The 19,481-nt window shown below is 34.4% G+C and overlaps 1 protein-coding gene across 15 annotated transcripts in view; it reads left to right on the top strand.

Moving 5' to 3' along the window:
• DMD (dystrophin) overlaps positions 1-19,481 on the top strand; it is a 1,145,450-nt gene that overhangs the window by 600,503 nt on the left and 525,466 nt on the right. For all 15 annotated transcript variants that reach the window (XM_064407380.1, XM_064407383.1, XM_064407377.1 and 12 more), the window contains one exon: positions 10,015-10,165. In XM_064407380.1, coding sequence (XP_064263450.1) covers positions 10,015-10,165 — 151 coding nt within the window. The remainder of the gene's footprint in view (positions 1-10,014; positions 10,166-19,481) is intronic.

The raw sequence follows: 19,481 nt of genomic DNA on the forward strand, positions 1-19,481 counted from the left end.
CTGGCAAGCAAGGAGGGATTTTCAAGACTTTTTTTAGTGCCGGAGACAAAGCACTGGGAATCTAAAAATCTTTATTGTGGAAATCTGAGTCAGTACTTTTTTCTACTGATGATAAAAGTTTGTACTCTGGAACTGCAGTTCTGCAAATTCTAAGCAAAATGTAATGATAATTTGAAATTATTGGTTATTTGTCCAAGCAGTGTTAGAAACAGTGAGGATTCTTTTGCAGCCGTGGTGGGTTACGGGCCATGACTGGGATTTGGAGTGTCAGGTTTGTCTTTCAGGGAGACACTTTTTTTTTTTGGTTCCTGTCTAAACTGTCATTTCTCTCTAACTTGTGTATCTGGCAAGCAGATCTCTATTAGATCTGAAGAGTTGGAGAAAATATGTGTTGCTAGGCTGGAAATCCCTGAGATGTCAGCCACAGGGTAAGGTGGGAAATGTGATTAATAAGGGCAGGGAATTGAAGCCTCTTCAAAGTTCCTGTTGTAAATCTCTACTTCTTAGTTGTACCTTATTGCTCTTAAGAGCATCTCATTTTTTCCTGTGCAACCTGAGTTGTTCATTGTGCTAAATATTAATAGTCATAGAACACATACTTCCTTCTAACAAAGATGATCAGTATTGAAAGAAAAAAAAATTGTACTATTCCAGCACAAACCTTGCCCTGCCCCTTCTTCCCTTATGTGTTGTTCACAGTCTTCCACCAGATTCTTTCCTGCTTTAATTTTCTTTTTGTAAATGTAATGAAACAGTAAATGTTGCCACAGTCCAAATGATAGCTATTTATTTTGCTTTGAGGAAAAGTGCAAACCTGCTTAGAAGATTTATTTCCAAATTCCAAACTCCTTGATTTTATGGGCAAATTAAAACATCTGCATTAAATTCAACATAAGCCTGTGTTATGTAACAATTACAATTCTCATTCTGAATCCTGGACAATTTTCCTAGAAAGAGTTCTCAGGGGTCTTTGTGACACAAAAAATTATGTAGCTGCCAGAGGCTGCAGTTGCAGAAAGAAATAGGCCAAATGTACAAATTTAAAAAATTTTTCCTAGACTTAATGTCTCATGGTGCCTGATTAAGGTCTTTGTATGACACAATGGGGTGATAAAGTCCCTAAAACCCTAATTGCTGTAAACATGCCTATGAAGTCTTTATGTGCCAGTTAAGATGATTGTGTCTGCATGTTTAAAGGATGGGCAGCTCTATCATGCTGCCCAGCTCTTTATGCTAACAAAGCACCCAAGGCTCTCCTCTGTGATATAATACTGAAAAGATTTATAGCTGTGAATTTTCATACCAAAGTGGGTCTCTCTAAAACATCAAAATATGAGTTACGAAAAATTCACTTCCTGAAAGACGCAACATGACTATTCTGCAGAGCTTTGTGCATCACTTTTCTTTGGTAAGTTTATCTACAGAGAAGTAAAATATGCCTTTTAAATATGTAGGTCACAGTAACAGTGGCAAAGTATGGACATTTTAATCAAGTCTGTTTTAATATACCTGACAGCTCAATTAACAGGTATTAACTAAAAATATCTCTAGCTGGGACACTTAATAACTAAAAGTTAATTGTAACTGCTTTGAAATCTCATCTTTTTTCTCTTCATGATTTCTGATGCCTGAAATCTAACTATAGTTCTTTAGAATTAGAATTACACATTGTTCTGCAAGAAAGTAAGTTAATGTACTCAAAGCAGAGGCTAATGGAACATGTTAACTAAATTATTAAACAAAACTCTAATATCTCGATATAAACTTTAAATGAATGAGTAAACAAACTTATTGTTATGACTAATTTAAAGACTGCTAATATAAATACGCATCTATTCTACTATATTACTAATTACTTTCTTTACTGAGAGTGAATAAGGATAGTTAAACTGAATATGTCAGTTTTAAATTAAGCTTATTTTAAAGTTCCTCTTTGGAGCTTTCATGCTGCAAATAATTCGTACTGTCCAGTGGGACTGACATATAGACCATATGAAAGATCAGAGCCTCATAATATGTGAGCTTCTTTTCTCTGATAAGCAGGCAATGTCTGTTGAGCTTCTATTGATTCTTGCTCTATTGCTGTATCCCCAAAGGCTAGATTTCTGGTTCACTTCTGTGTTCTAAAACAAAACAAAAAAAGGTGTTTGAGGTAGGAGATAACTGAAGACAGAAACTGCATTAAATTTACCTGTTACAATCTTAATCTGCTTAACCTTAGAGTCTGTTTCAATTATATTCTGGGTTTTTTTCCTCCTGATTACTGAAGAATAGGATGTGCAATGTAGACTCTCCACTTCCGAGAAAGATTTATGAAGGCCTTTGCAGTGGTAGCTGACCATGTAACATTGTACAAAGCTGGCCTTTACCATCACCTCAGCAACAATTTCTTTGAATTTATAGCTTGCTTGCATCATTTGAACTACTTTCAGATATATTTTATTTTTTGAGATCAGTGATGAACAGAGAGGATGATATGTTTGGGATTCTCTACTAGAATCACAGTCCTGAGTGGAAAGGGACCCACAAGGATCATTGAGTCCAACTCCTGGCCCTGCACAGGGCAGTTCTGGAGTCACACCCTGTGCCTGAGAGTAGTGCAAACACTCTTTGAGCTCTGCCAGGCTGGTGCTGTGCCCCCTGCCCTGAGGAGCCTGTTCCACTGCCCAGACACCCTCCAGGTGAAAAACCTTTTCCTGATACCCACCCTAAATCTCCCCTGTACTGGACAGCCACAGTTTATTCTTCTGAGAGTTACCTCCAGAACTCATAATTGTTTTCTGGAAGTTATTCCATCCAGTCATTAGAAACTTTCCTAACTGAGTTGGATCAAGTGGTAAAATATGACTTCTTCTCTACCGCCTATCTTCACTAGAGATAATATTTATTATACCCTTGTAGTTATTATACTCCTGAGTTATTATACCCTTGTAGGCATCTGTGCATTGTTTAAATTCTCCATATTAGAATCATATGAATTTGCCAAAATGTCTTTTGCTATTTATTCATGAAATAAGAACTTCTAGCGTGATAAATTTTACTTGAAAGTGTTGAAGGGTTTTTTATTCACAAAACTAATATATATATAATATTCTGAACATTTTTCTGTAAATTAATGTGTATAATTAGGGTATCTATATATATGAATAATATATATTTGTACATATGCATGTTTATATATATAAAATACCTCATAAACATGCCATTTACTTTTATTTAGGTTTTAGGTGCTAGTAGCTCCTTCAGCTCCTTTTCTACAAAATGCATTGTCTTTCCTGTTTATCCTGGACATTGCAAACACTTTTTTTCATTACAGTAAATCATTATTCATTGAAATAAAAGGTAAAAAGCAAGCTTTCAAATGCCACTACTGTGAAAATACTTATTAATTCTAATGATATTGGAAATTCTACTTTCTGAGTATAGTATAGATTTTTGTTTGTTTTTCTGTTGTACTACAGTTGTCAGAATTATTCAAGATGTTTTTGTTAAATACAGAAAAGATACTCTAAGGTATTTAATCTAAACAGGCTCTTTATTACTTACAAGTAATTTTCTCCTTGATAGCAATATGATGAATGCTCTCCTCTATCAATACAGTTTTCTCTGCTTTTCCATTGCTTTAAGTTCTGTAAGTCATCAACATTTTAGTTCCAGAAAAACCAGAGCTGTTTATGGTATGCTACTCTTACAATAAGACCTAGTGACTGTTATTTGGACCTAGGTTTCTTGTCTCAAATGAATTTTCCAACTTAAAGGTAAAAAGGGTTTAAAATGAAATTTTATTTTAAACTTTAAAAAAACAAACAAGCAACAATCATTTATTAGAAAGGTTTTTAACTGACTGAAAAGCTGTAAAAGATAAAAAATTCCTACTGCCAATACAGGCATAAGTATTTTAAGAAGATAATGCTAAGTGCTCTGTTATTACTATGATTTTCAGTGAAAGAAGGACAACTAATTTTCCAGTATATATATTTCTGTACACATCTACCACACCTTAAACAGGATAAATAACATCTTTCAGGCTCAGGGAGTCAACATCCAGCATTAACTGGTATCATCAGTTTTCTGTTATTCTTCCTGCTCTAAAGCCACTATTGTAGGGGGATTTCAAGATAGGAAGTGGAACCATAAAATTGAACAGGGCAATTTTGAAGGATAAAACATGTTATTACAGGTTGAACTAAGAACTCTGTCATTGGAAATCATGGGATTTAAGCACTTCATAGTAATTATAGGGGACTACTGAGGGGACATCCTGTAATATATACTTTACATTACAAATACTTATGCTCTATGCCACAAATTCACTGATATTAATTTTTTTATTTATGAATTATGATGGTAATTTGAAGATTTTCTGAGAACTGATTTTCCCCAATTGGATATGATTTTTCAGCTCTCTATAAATCTGGGTCTGTGTCCAGGCCTTGGAAACTATCATTGAGCCTGGTCCCAGATGGAATCTGAACTGCAGCAGAACCTGAGAACCAGAATGGGCTGCTGGATTTCAGTGGTATTGTACTTAGAATCTGTCCATGAGTATTTTATTTGGGTTGGGATCAGCTGCTCTCTGTGCACTGTCTCACACCAGAGAGTGCTCTGGATTTAGTTCAGATCAAACCCAGGTGGAAGAGGCTCTCTCCAGGAGCCTGTCCAGTGTGCTCCTGCAGTTAATGGACACTGGATCAGTGGCATGGGTGTAGCTGGGCAGTCCAGCCAGTCTTAACACCCTTTAGCAGGACATGTGTCCTCTGTGCTGGCTGTCCCACCTTCCAGCCACCACCCTGCAGTCACAGGAGCTGGGACATTGAGGCAAATACTTGCTCAGTGTGTTGTGTGAACAGCAGCACACAGGCCATTTGAGTCTTCCAACTCTGGAGAGCGCCAGGAGGGATGTTTGAGAGTGTCAAGACACAGCAAGGTTGGGGTAAGGGGCTGCAAGCAGGGACCTCTCCCAAAACTCCCACAATACCTGAAAAAGGAGAGCAAAGCTGGCTCTGGCTGAGAAAGGAGTGCTGTGGACAGATTTACAGAGTAGCCCAGGTCGAGGTCTGAGTTTAAAACTGGCCCTGAAGCCCTGGGCAGGAACCCCAGGTGAGGTTTCTCACAGCCATTTCTCCCTAAAGGCTGAAGACACCTCGTGCTGCTGTGCCACATCAGAACTGGCCTTAAGCAGGTCAGAGCCCGTGGGCTGGGGAAAGGAGGAGAACATCACCCTGACAGTCAGAAGTTAATGTGATTTGTCACTCATATCTAATTTCATCAGATGGATGCAACCATAGGGTGGGTAATGCTACAGCTGCAGTATCCTGGCTGGAAGTGGAGTGTGCACTGTCACCTTTGGAGGATAAAATGTGAATAATACCCTTTACATGCAGGCAAAAATATGGGTTTGGATTTCCATAAAATTCAGTCAACTGTTTGTCTCATGTAAAATTTTTGATCTGGGGTTTCCTTATCATGCTTCTGGTAGTTACACTTCAAAAAGTTATGAAATTTTTGGTTTTATTACCAATTGCATGGATATTTTTAATGTTTAAGAGAGTTGCAAAATATGATTGTGTTCCACCTAGGTCACATTTAATCAAGCATTTTTTTATTTTCTCTAGGGAAAAGTTGTTACATACACAACACAGGTGTTGAGGCAAAGTTCTCTAAAATACATGGTTGCATCTCTGTTCTGATGAAGGAAAACTTTGTAGGAAATAAATTGGAATTTTCAAGTTCATATGCCTAATAGATAATTTTAGTTAGTGTAGAAAAAGAATGTATCTTTTATAAATTTTATGAAGTGTTTCTATTTAAACTATTGATGCACAGCATCCATTAGAATCTAATGCATTTGCTGTATGATTATTAATTGTAAATGGTTATTAAGTTTATTGCTTTCTCATGTATAATAAAAATGGATTTGTATATGCCTAAAAAACCAGCAATGGCTGACATGACATTGGTTTTTCTTAGCCAATTTAGTTGTAATTTTCTTTGATAGAGACAGACACTGAATGGCATGGTATCAGTAACTAGGGCAAGAAGAATAATACGATCAATACAATTCAAGATATCAAAATATTTATAATGTAATTGTAATGTAGAATTTTTTCATTTTATGTCATGCTGCAGAACCTAGTTTCTGGGAAGAGGAGAGAAATTAAATTTTGAATTGATGGATGGCATTGCTATGGTTGTTTTGGTTGCAGTTCATTTTCTATTGGGTGGTTTATGGGTGAAAGACTGACTGTAAAGTTGTGAATAGAATATGTAGAGTTAAGTGTTGTCCCAGAATAGACCCACAGCAAAACCTGAGATCGAGATCAAGGTATAGCAGTGTCTAAAATGAGATAATCACTTTGAGTCCAAATGCAGAGAGGATATAGAAATTAAATATAAATTAAGAACTCACATGAATTCTGTGAAGTCAAATGAAAGCATCAAAACCTATGAAAATGGGTTAGCTCTTTCTTTAATCAATTTAATTTTAGAAGTTGCTTGACAAAAAACGGTTTTCTTATTTTGTTGTCTGTAAGAATGGCCTTAAATAGTAAAGTTAATGCTCTTACATTTTAATACATAGTTATTTATACTACTTTGATGTTTGTGTATTTTTACAAGGTGCTAATTGTGCAGAATTAAGCTGACAAAACTGTAAAATTTGTGGGTTAATATTAGCATAATCCTACAGCACATTGTTTAGCAATAGTATAGAAATTAAGTTTACGGAATGTTTTTCCCAATATGAGGAATAAAACACATGTTTCTTACAATACCAATTTCCATGACATAAATAATGTATTTTAGGGAATTGTATAAATAGCATTCTTTTTCTTGTGGGTTAATTGATTATAAAGTTTTGCTAAACCAGAATCTATCACAAAAGTGGGTTTCATAGTTTATCAAGGAATGTTATCAAAACATCTAGAAATCAATTGAAACATAAATGCAAAATTAAGATTCGGTTTGCAACAACACACCAACAGCCTTTTGTCCTCCATCTTATGTTTGTGTCTTCCCTGTTTTCAAAGGTCTTTCCTTTCACCTTTGCACAGCTTCTTTAAAACACCAGCCTTGTGACACAGAACATCAAGTGCAATCCCATTACATAGTTTAGAGTTCCACTGACAGTACATCCAAATTGTGATTTGTAAATCTCTCTGCAATATCATGTGCAATGCTACCAAAAAATATGAAATTTTACTTATAGAAGGTCAGGTCCAAGGATTCAGAAGAGAGGAAGGAAGGAAACAAGCAATAAGTTTATGACTTAATGTAAATTGTACTGTGTATTACACCAGCAGTTGTTTTTGATTGCTTTGTTTTCTTTCTTACTCTCCGGAGGCAAAATAAATCCATTATGTACGAATATGATAAAATGAAATTGCTCCCACAAGCTACTGCTTAACATGGTCCCTCCTGGAGTGTCAGCACATATATGAAAAAACTGGGCCAGCGTGACAGTTGTTTTCTGCTCATCAACCCAAACATGCTCAAGATAGAGGAATAAAGCTGCCTTCTTTTGTCAGAGCTCGTGTACAATGCTTAACTCCCTTGTAATGTGTGCAAGTGTTACATTCTCACCCAGGACCTCCTGCTTGGCTTCAGGGTGTCTGTTTGCATCTTGTTATTGAGCATGTGCTAATAAAACCAGAGAGAAGCACACATCAGAAAGGAAATAGTGCTCAGATTTCACGGTCACCCACTAGGCACTAGCAGTGGCCACCCATTAGCCACTATTTTGTCTTATGCTGGTCAGAGGGAAATGGCTGGAGCAGAGGAAGACACAGATGAATGCCTACACAGGGGTATTTTAGCTCAATGACTTGTCTCTGATGGCAAACAAGAGTGGATCCCTGGGTGAGGGTGTGCAAGGTCTTTAATTTTCCTCTGCTCCACATTGTGTGCTTGATTCCTGAGGCAGACATATGCTTTGAGTTTTCATAGTCCTCAGAGTGCTGCTCTCTTATGAATTTATTCTCCATTCTGCTGTGCCAAGGCTTCAGCAATTTAGCTGTTCAGCACTGATAGTTAATTAGGCTTCTCCTTTTGTGGGTTTTGAACTCACCACCTGGTAGCAGGATTGTGCATGGTGAAACAAACAAACAAACAGAAGCCTCTTTGTTTTTAAAGTTTAAAAAGCTACTGGAAGTAGTATCGTGTGTAAGCAGATGTAATGCAGAGATTCAGCACAGGAAACTCTCACTTAGGCATGCTCAGGAGAGGTGTCCCATAACTTCTCAGAGCAAGAAGCTGCTTGATTATGTTCAAATGCACCCACACCTGCCACTGCAGCAAAAATTACGTTTTCTCTTATTGTTGTAACATTATTTAGGTATTTAATCACTGCAAGAACCTTGAATTTTAGTCACTTGGCTACTGATAAATTATATCTGTTTTTTACTAATCTTTTATATTGGTTTATACTTATATTGAGAGTAACCAGGTTTTTTAGACATTACCAATAAACACTGGGAAGTTATAAGCTTTAAATATTCATAACTTCTTATTGCAACTTTTTGTTTTTCTTCTCCTTATAACTGTTATTTCCCAGAGCAAAAGATGGAGGGAGGATGTAGAGTGATGGGAGATTCAGTTTGCAAACTCTGGAATGCAAATTCAAGAACACTAATATCAACCCCTACTGAATTTTTTACATTTAAGCTTCTGATAAGCTTCCCATGCTGAGAAGAGTAATTTTACTTTGTGAGAAACAGGAGGAAAAGTGTTTTAATATACTGTCCAAAATGAGAGACGATTCTGGACCAAAAGAAATGGAATTTTAATTCCATTTTATACGTGATATTTTTTAAGTCAATTTTTTCCTTGTAACTCTGAGTAGGGTAGTTATAAAAAAACCCTGTTATAATGTGCCTTTAAATTATGTTTTGATAATTTTGAGCAATAAAATATGATAACTGTGATAAATTATCACAGTCATTTTAATAAGTTAGTTAGATGAGTGACTACAATATTTAATCAGGTCAATATTCTGCTTCTATTTTCTTCTAAAAAATGAAAAATCATCAGTAAAATGTAAAAGATTATCTGTATTTCCTCATAGTAATGTCATTTTGTTTGGTGAATTAAACTCCTTAACATTCAAATAATCGTATAGTTTACCCATACAGAACCAGATTATCTCATAGAGAAATAATTGAGCATCTTTGTTTTTATCCTTTAAGTACACCCTAAAATCTATTATAATCCTGTAAAGGAGGATTATTAAACTAAACAACAGTAGCACATTTAATGATGATCTTCTAACAAAACATTCTGGCTAATCTCTGATTAGTAATTACATTTCCACACCAATCTAACACATAGGATAACTGAATTTCTTAAGATGTAGGCTATCTGAAAACCCCCTTATAATCTCTTTTGTAATCTGTCTTCATTTCATTTCTTTTGTATTTGGCAGTGGCCAAGTCAAACATTTCTTGAAGCAGAAGATCAATCAGTCACTCTAGACAAAAACAGGTCAGATCTTCCCAAAGTGCTGGAAGTATTTATCTGGTCTGTTTGTAGTGAACTATAGACTTGCAGACATGGTAGTAATAGTTTTCATCCTTGTTTATTGTTCAAAACCCTGTTTTTTAATGTTCTATTTTTTTTTAATCATCCTTTGATTTCAGGACTTTTTTTTTTCCTTTTTTTTTTTTCTCCGTGATTATAATTTTGAAATACCCGAAGTGAAACATAGGAAAAAGATTTTATTGAAGGGTCCTCTTGCACAATGCAAGTGGAAATTCATTGAAGACTATGGCATTTTCTTCAAAGGGATTATAAAATTGATAAAACACTGATTTGTGACGCATTTGCTTAGATATAATTTCACTTCAGAGGTGCTGCCATATTGCCATTTGATATAACTGTTATAAATGCTAATATATTATGCCATCAATATTACACTGATTTTAACCTGAGACATCCAACATTATTCTCGTTATTTTTTTTTCTGTAGTCAATAAATAAACTATCAGTAGATTGTTATTTCATCTCCTTTTATACTTGCAGACGGTTTGACAAATCATTGGAAAAGTGGCAGATTTTTCATTCTGACATGAAGAGATTTAATCATTGGCTGAGTGAAACTGAAGAGAAGCTGTCAAGAGCACAGATAGAGGCTGGAGATGTGGGGCTTGTGAAAACCAAGCAATTTATCCAGGTATGATTTGATGATTTGATTAGCCTATATTCTATTTTTCTGTAGGTTTTAAGAAATTTTCAGGTCTGGGTAATCTGTATAGTTTTGAAGTACATTTAAAGAGGATTTCTAGTGCTGAGTGGACAGTGACAATTTCGTTCAGATGTGTGTGTTTTTCTGGTTAATTAAAAATTTTCACTAGCTTGTTGTAAGATATATTTTTAAATGAAATAAGATATGGGATGACATGGTACATTGTGGTACTTTCATAATTACATATTTCTTTGGTCTTTACCTAAAGTGCTGGTAAATTTCCATTTGTTATTTATGACCAGCAGGAATATCAGGCTTAATTTTAAATTCTTGTGGAAGAAATGTGATTAGCCATTGAGCTGCACAAGAGAGATTCCGTGACCGATGTCTTGCAAGTATTGCTTATTTTGTCTGTTTCATGTTTTAATCAAAGGACCTGGAGGATGCTTTTATTTGTGAAATGCAGTGTGACAGAATAGCCACTTAGCTGCTATGTGTCCAGTCCCAATTTGTATGCTTTTCATCTTGCAAGCTCTTTGAGCATCATAAGGAAAATAATAACTCTAGTTTTTTGGTAGTTTATTTCATTTCCCTCTTATGTGATTCAAATGGTAATGGGTATGAAGAATTAATTCCAAACTGATGTTTTGGAAGTAGATAGTTTCAGCTGAATAACTTGACCAAACTCTGGATTCATGTTATAAATTACTGTTTGTGCATAAGAAAAAGTGTTGTTAAAGTAATTGGCACTTGTGAATTTGAATTGCTGGATTGAATTACTTGATTTCAGGTTGAAAGGAGTTAGGTCTGTCTGACATTAAAACCAGAGATTTTGAATGCAACACTAACCTAGTTTTTGGCCTACAGTTAAATTTAAAAAATCATGTCATTTGAATTTTAGTATTTCAAGTCAACTTTTTAAAGATTTACACTGTTATTTCTTGACTGTAAAACTGCTGAACTGAAAAGGAAACTAAATCATGTGGTGCAAGTATATAAAAATATACAACTGTTAAGTAACACACTAAGCTTAAACAGTTAAAATATCAGTTAAATTGTTTTTCTGCACATTTCTTTCAATGCTTTGAATACTGAAGAAAGGTGTCTATGATCTGATTTACAAAATAGAATGTCATCGAGAAATTAAAGACGCTTTTTGCTGCATGTGTAAAAGGTAGTAGAACTGTGTATGTTCTCTGAAACTTCAACTCCTTTTTTCTGTCCCACAATTTAAAAAGCATATGTATTACTAAAGTAAGATCTGTATCTACGTAGACACAAAGTGTTACAAAGCCTTACCCCTTCCTCTTTGCTTTGCCTGTGCACCATCACCTTTCTTGGCACTGTTTTTGGATTCTTGAGCAGCTTCAAATAAGATTTACAAAAAAAAATAGATCTGTGAATTTTTTTTTCATTTATTTCTAACTCCTTGCTAAATCAGCATTTTCCCTTGGAGAAGGCTGATTTTTGAGAGTGCCCAGACAAAGGTAGGATGTATTATAGATGTTGCAAACACGCTGGGTGTGTAGCACATTTCGGTCTCAGCAGATTAGAAGTATTATTTTCTTATCATCCTTAAAAAAGAGGTTAATCCCAAACTGAACATCACACTAAAAGACCCTGAGATAATGTGTTGCTATCTAGAAATTTATATTTCCGTGCAAAAGACTGCTTCTGTTTTACATTTCCCTTTGACCTAGCCTCCTTCTCATTTCTTATCCATTTTTTATTTTCTTATGCAACGTATGAGATAATTTGAATATGTGTTTGCACAGGGTTCTTTTCTTTTAGCCATCTTTAGCCAAGCTTTTTCTTTCTTCCCATCTCTCTTGTGTTAGAAATCCCAAGAACTCATGAAAAATTTCATTTAGTTCAGTACAACAGACAAAAGTACCTTTCTAATGAAAATTTAAGTGGTGCAAAAATATTCCAACCTCAAGAATGCAGATCCAATGTTAGTTAACATTTATTTGTGACAGAATGCTAAGTCTGAAGTTGCACTGTTTCCATTCTTTTCATTGCTTCTTTATTTTGCTGGGTCTTGTTTCAAAAGTGTTAGGCTTCTGTGAGGCTGACTGAAGAGATCATTAGAATTTCCATTAGGGAAACAGTTAAAACAGCTGAGCGTTCTGATTTACTAGAGTAGCAACTTGTTTTATTAATGAGATCATGCTGCTTAGTGAACCATATTCAGAATTAACAGGATTTGTTTGAAAATGCTTTACAAGCAAGTGAATAGTCTGGTACTGGAGAAGGAACTGTTTTAGAAAAAGAAAAATATACAGAACCTTCAGATTTGTAATACTATTTCTGAGTAGGACTACTTTGGAAAAGTAAAGATTAATGTGTTCATTAATATTCAATAAATACATAGAGTCAAATGCTTATATAAAATGCAATAGTCAACAGTATGATTAGATGATTATGTTAATAGAGGTTAAAATGTAATTACATTTTTCAAGTGTATTTGGGGAGGGGAGGTGTGTTCCTTTTTGCTGCATAATGGCATGGTATTAAACAACATTATGCATTATAAATAATGTGAATAAAATCTAATAATACTTTCACTTCAGGTCATGAACTCTTAAATATTCTTATTGTGAATTTTTCACTAGACTTTCTGAGATCAGAACTTATGATGCTGAGAAGAAAAACTATGTTTCAGTTTTTAAGAAAGTGTAATTGACATATTTGATGATTAGGAGACACAAGACTAAAAAGGACATTTCATGGATAACACATCATGTAATCCCTTTGAAATGTATGGAACTCTGTCTTCAAAGTAATTAAGGATTTTTTTTTCCTCTCATTATTGCGACAGAGAGGTTCTTCTGTCTCTTCATTCCTTAATGCTTGGTGACTGTAACTTCTTCAGCCACCTGCATTTGCACTGAGCTTATTTATTTTAGTGCCAGGACTGAGCTGTAGTTCAGTTTTATCTACTCCTTGATGTTTATCCCCTTCTGTTCTTACAGGCTGCAGTCATTTTCCCTATCAGACCATGTTCAGTACACTAAAGCCAGTTTTCTAATCTGCTCTCATATGGTAGCCAGACACCTTGTCTCTTGCTTCCTGTGCTTATTTCTCTCTCTGGAGCATGAGTTCTGAAAATAGCACACTATTACCCAAACTGAAATACCAACTGTATCAGCAGCAAGGTGGCTCAGGTGCTGTGTTTTGTGGTTGCATCTTACCACGGATGAATGTTTGAATAGAATTTTCAGTCACCTATCTAAACTTTGTTCTTTCATTTTCTTATCTTGTGATTGATCTGCCTTGCAGCCCTGGTCTACATTCCATTCTATGAGGAAAAAAAAATGAAAACAAACCAGTAAAAACCCTGTGTTGTATGGGAAACTAATGCTAGGTTAACGTGCTGTAAATAAACAAGGAAGGATTAGAATTGGGGCTTGAGGGGGATAGTTCATGTGTCACAGGTACATACTAAAACACTGCAAAAGGAGGAATTCTGTAACAGTTTCAGAACTGGGCTCTGAAGTTACATACATGAATCATTACTTCAAAATTTAAAACCAGTATTTTTATTTTAAAAATTTAGAATATTCTGAATATTTCTTCTTTGCACTGCTTTTAAGAACTGCTCGATGGTCTATATTTAGTATACCAATCTGGGTTTCAAATTAATTCTATTATTTTAAGTGGTGCATTTTCAGTAGCAAAATTATGAAGTTCTGGGTCTCAATTTTGAAGAAATTTCATTGTATTCACAATGTTAATTTATTGTGACTGGTCAGTGATGAGTATTTTATTTTTCATAATTTAATTGATTAAAAAATTCTTATTATGGTGTTATTAATTTATCAAGTATTTGTTTTCATTTACTGGCATAAATATCAAGAGTATGTTTATTTTTTAAGGTCTCAGAGGACTTGAATATTGAATGATGGGCCGTATTAGTTAGATTTCTGAGGATACTCTAGATGTAGAAATTGCTCTGTAAGTTGCAGATCTTAACTGTTCATACAATGAACTGTCCAGCATTTACATTTTAGGGCATTTATCCCTGCCTGTAATAGGCTTGTGACTGACTCATGCCTTCTCTAGATCTCCTTCCTGCAGCACCACACTGTCAGGAACATCATATTTTTGCCTTGTAGATGTTTAAAGTAAGAAGATATCAAGAATCCAGGCTTCAGTGCTGAAAGTCATGGTCATGCTAATAATTTCCCTTTTTTATATCTAAATTGGATTATATGGATTTTGATGATTTAATAACCACCAAATTTAAACAGTTCTTTCTGAAATAGAGCACAAATGCAATCAGAGTAGAGAGGAGAAAAAAAGTGTTTCAGTGCTCAAGGCCACTTATTTTCTACCATGAAAGCACAGTGGTAAGTGGGTGGATAGTTTGCTCTGTTTTCCCACAAATATAAATATTGTAAAAACACTTTTATATATGTGATTATTTTGGCTTTCATATTTTAGATTTCATATTTTTACATGTATTTCCTGCTTTACTGGGTGATAAAGGTTATTCCAATAATTTCTGATTCTCTTTATTCCAGTTTGGATTCGAATGGTTCAATTATGTTTTACCTGCTTCAATTTTGACTTGTGTTTTTTTGTGATGGGAGATATTGTCAGAAAACTTGTAGAACTGTAGCAAAACACTTTGGTCAAAGAGATTTCTATCATTACTTAGTGATTGTGTAAAAGAGAGAAAATACAGAATTTGGAATAAATGTGAATCCAATTTAGCATTGTTTTACAAGAACGTTTAATTAGAATAATGAAGATACATACTAAAATATCCTTCATATTGCAAGGGCAGTCTAAAAGGGTATATAAAATGGTGTAAACATGATTGCCAGCATTCATGACCGCTGTCAGTTCTTACTCATATACTCATTAGAGCCTTTATTCAAAGATCATCACTGGTTTTCCTTCTGCTGAATATTGCCCTCTTATCAAACACCTCTGAGTGCAGAATGCTACTGCCCCCAAGAAAGAAAAGTCTCTGAGATGTCCCAGGGATTTTGTCTGTTCCAGTTCCCAAGGTCTCATTAGAAATGTTTCAAGTAATATACATGAGCTCTGCATGTGACACCTGGGCCCTCACTGAGCAAAACCCTTCTTTTTCTGGTTTGAGCTCATGTTAAAAATAACTTCTTGGGCCTTTCTTGACTGACATTCTACCAGCAATGGAAAGACTTAATTTTCACTTAATTCCTAGTAAAATAATTGCTACTTCTTCCTTACGCTAAGCAAAATACTAAATAATACTGTGATCTTTACAAGTTAATTTCTTTATATATATGAACCCTTAGCCTTTGTTTTACTGTTAAAAGACTCCTCACCTTTGTTACTGGTACTAATGGAAGTGATGAAATACCAAAATAGTTAATTCCAAATTTATAGTAAAAATATTTTCCTATTATTTCAAGCCAAGAAGAATTTCTTCACAAATAAATCTGTTACTTAATTCTTCTTTACTGCACACAATGCCTAATTTACAATATCCTATTAACAGTTTCTAATTAATTTACTGTCACTGGTAGTAGGACATTAAAATGTCTGAAGGCTATGGGAAATAATAAATTTAAAGTTGCTTATGTGATTTTGCCTACTCTTGCACCATTAGGTGACAATCTGTGGCTTTTATTTAAGTTTTATTATAAATCATGGCATTGTTTATTCTGAAAATGGAATTAAATCTTGTAAGTAATTAATTAGGATGCATTTTTCAAACATTTCATTAGAAACATTTTTGAAATAACTACCAGCACACAGATGTAGAGTGGCATCATTTTTATGTATGAGTAGAATAAATAAATGCAGGTTTTTTTCCTCTATCTTGGAGAAAACAATGTTCTTGGACTGGATCAGTCAAACTTTGTGGTACCTCACTATAGCTGCCTCATTGTTTGGGGGAATTTATTCTCACCAGTTCAAGTGAAAGCTAGCATGTGGGGATCTGGAAAAGTGATTTAGGTCTATACCTATTTCACAAGCATTTTTTTGTCTGTATATAAAAAATAAAGGAAATGGAGGAGGCAATTTTTTTCGTATTGACGAATTTATCTTGGTGTCAGGGCCAATCTGGACATTTATGATCAGTGATATGTATAGATAATACACTTCAGAGTCAAATTTATTTATTCTTTTGTCATGATATAAATAGAGTGGTTAATCTGACCATGTCTTGGAAGTTTTGGGAAACGAGTGACTAAATGCATGACTACTTTGAGAGTGGATGATATTGGATCTTTTGCCTCAAAAAATTACCTGGTTTAGTTCCATAAGTCTTCCAAAACAAAATCTTCTATTGGATCAGAGATCACTACGACACATGATTAAATCTGTGGGTGTTGATGCATAGATGTGCAGATAACTTGTGAGACCCTGTCACTTGATGAGTGGCCAGCCCGGGAGTGTCCAGGTCTGGCCATTAACAATGCTTACATAAAACAATCAGGGAAGGGTAAGACTCCTGGGAAATAGCTTTCTGTGCATATTAATTCAATAAATTAGTACAACTAGGTCTTGGTGGGGCACTTTTCAGATGGGTAGTTTTAATAATCTTATTTAGAACCTTTCATCCCTACAGATTTTACAAATTCTGTCTATCACATACAGATTTTCATTGCCATCTAAAGCCATAAAGCAAAGCCCTGTAGCAATCAGGCTGGACAAGACAGTAGGGTAATGTCATGTTGCTTCAAAAAGTGAACTGTTTTTAAAGAACCACTCTGCATTATAAAAATCTACATTATGAAAACCCTAGAGTTTGTGCAGAGCAGACAACAAAGGATCAGCATCTCCCTTACCCTGTCAAAAAGATTACAAAACTCAGAACTCAATCATATGAAATTTAAAAAATCCGGAACACTGGAGTAATTGTTTTCCAAAAATTACTTTATTTGAAACTATTTGACATGTTGTGCTAAAGAGCTATCCAATACTTCATTACCAACACCTACTTGTAAGAAAATATTTTAGAGACAGGCTATTTATTTCTTTTGTGCTATTTAAAGCTCCTGGAAGAAATTTGTTCTCACATTGTTGCTCACATCAAGTTGTGTATGCAATTAATTTTCCTTCTAAAATGAAGAACTGAAAAAAAATCAAAAAGTGATATTATTTTAGTGAAGATTATGGCAGAAGTTCAGGACAACATTAGATATTTATGAGAGACATTTTTTGATCTCAATATTTTTTTCTACTCTACTTCAGCAGACAGCAAATATTGTATTTCTCAGTCTTCTAAAAATAAACACAATATAGATATGCTGTAGCTTCTCATTCAAAATCTAGGTTTTTGATGGGTGAAAAAAAAACTATATCAACTACCTAATACTTAAAATCTTTAAAATCTGTTTTAACGTTTCACAATGGAATGAAGACCACTACAGAAAAAAACCCAAACTTTTATTTTATGGGTCTAAACATCTTGCATTTGCTGAATATCTTCTAAATTCAAGCAATTATTCTACCCTGATTCTAGTTAAAAGGAGAAATAGATATTTTCTTTTGCTCCACATACTAAGACTTTACAAGATACAATTTTTATTGAATGATTGGAGAATATGTAATATGTTGTGGAGTGTGGTAAATTCCAATCTATGCATTGGTTAGAACAAGAGTATAATAGACTTCTGTACTCATGCTCTGACTATATTAAATTTTAGATATACATATCTCAACATTTTGTTAATTTCAAAATGGCTTCTTGAATTTTGTTTTGGTTTGTTATTTTAATAATTACACAAACCCTTGACGTTCATAAGGGACAGTCCTGTCAAAAATGCTAGAAGGGAAAGAAAAAATGAAAGAGAGCGTATTCTGAACAGCTTTTTAAATATACAGTTACTATATTAGAATGGTAAATATTTCTCAGTTTCACATATTATGTGTCTCACCATATCCCCCCTAAAGGTGACAGTCAAAATCAATTATTTGTCATTTCTGTGGAAATGTAGTTTAAAAGATTTATAAAGGTGTACTGAAACTGGGCAAGGTCCTGCTATTGGGTTGGTATTAGAAGTCAAATTAAAATATCCAGGATATAACTTTGGTATATAAAAATAATATTTCTGAATTTCAGGGTCCTAAGATGAGCAGAGAGTCCTATGAATGTTAATTTTCCATTAGTGTGGTGGAAATGGGAACTATTATTCACCTGTGTTATGTAAGACAGTTCATGCAAGTTTTATTCTACTAAAACCTAGAAATAGGAGCCAATTACTTTATATAAATTAGGTGATCATCTATATTTATTTATTTTCCTTTATTTGATAACTATGTTCTGTTGCCTTCCATAACAAGACAAGGTGATTCTCTGCCCCTGCTTAGTAGGAAGAACATATAAATTACAACTTCTGGGTTTATTTGGGTTTTTTTTTTTTTTTTTGCTATATTATCTGGCTGTTTATCTGTCATAAAGCTGATCATGTGTTCCATGATTGAGTCACTACAGTTGCCTTAAATTAAAATTGAAAATTGTTTCTGGAGACTGCTAGATGAACTAAAGTTTCTGATCACAAAAATTTTCTTTCTGTGCTTTTGCAAGAAGCACTACACCAATCTAAAGTATAGTGCACAAGACAGTCTTCCTTTAACAGTTGTTTTTAACAGCTGAATTGGAAAAGATCTGTTTTGTACATTGTATGTAAATCATTGAGTTTAATGGGATGACTTGCTAACCGGTGTTTATGTTATGGTTTTGAAATTGTTATTTTAGAAAATTGACTGCTTCAAGAAAAAAAACCCACAAATATGAATATTTTGTTATGAATCTATACAAGACCCTGTTTGTGTCTTCAATGGCAAAAAAACCCAACCAAAAAAAAAGCCAAACAACAAAAAAACCTCCCAAAACAATCTGATTTTGTCTATTTACCTTTCCAGAGAGTGAGATTCTTCCTGAATTCACCTAAACTATTTGAGAGCTTTTTGTCAAGAAATCTAACAGAATTCTTAGCACAAATTAACATCTGCTCTGAGTGAGTGAGCATTTGGTAGATGTTGTTCAAGAGTAAAGTAGATCTCAGGAACTGCTCCAATAACACAAAGTACTGTAGTGTTTTCTATTAGATTATAAAGGCTTCAAGGCAAGGTTTGTTTGTTTGTAATTGCACAGTCTGGTGATGTGGGGCCTCAGTTTTAGCTGGGTTTTCTCTCAAGATCTCAAAGCCGAACTTTGTATTTGTGATCAATACAGAACAAAGATTAGGAACAGACTGAAAATACTTACTGTGATTAGCTTAAATGATTTTGCAATTTAAACTAAATACTTCAGTTTGAGTGGGTACTCTAACATATTTGAACCCATAGGTTTTGTTAT

The sequence above is a fragment of the Passer domesticus genome, chromosome 2, assembly GCF_036417665.1.
Source record: "Passer domesticus isolate bPasDom1 chromosome 2, bPasDom1.hap1, whole genome shotgun sequence".
NCBI lineage: Eukaryota > Metazoa > Chordata > Aves > Passeriformes > Passeridae > Passer > Passer domesticus.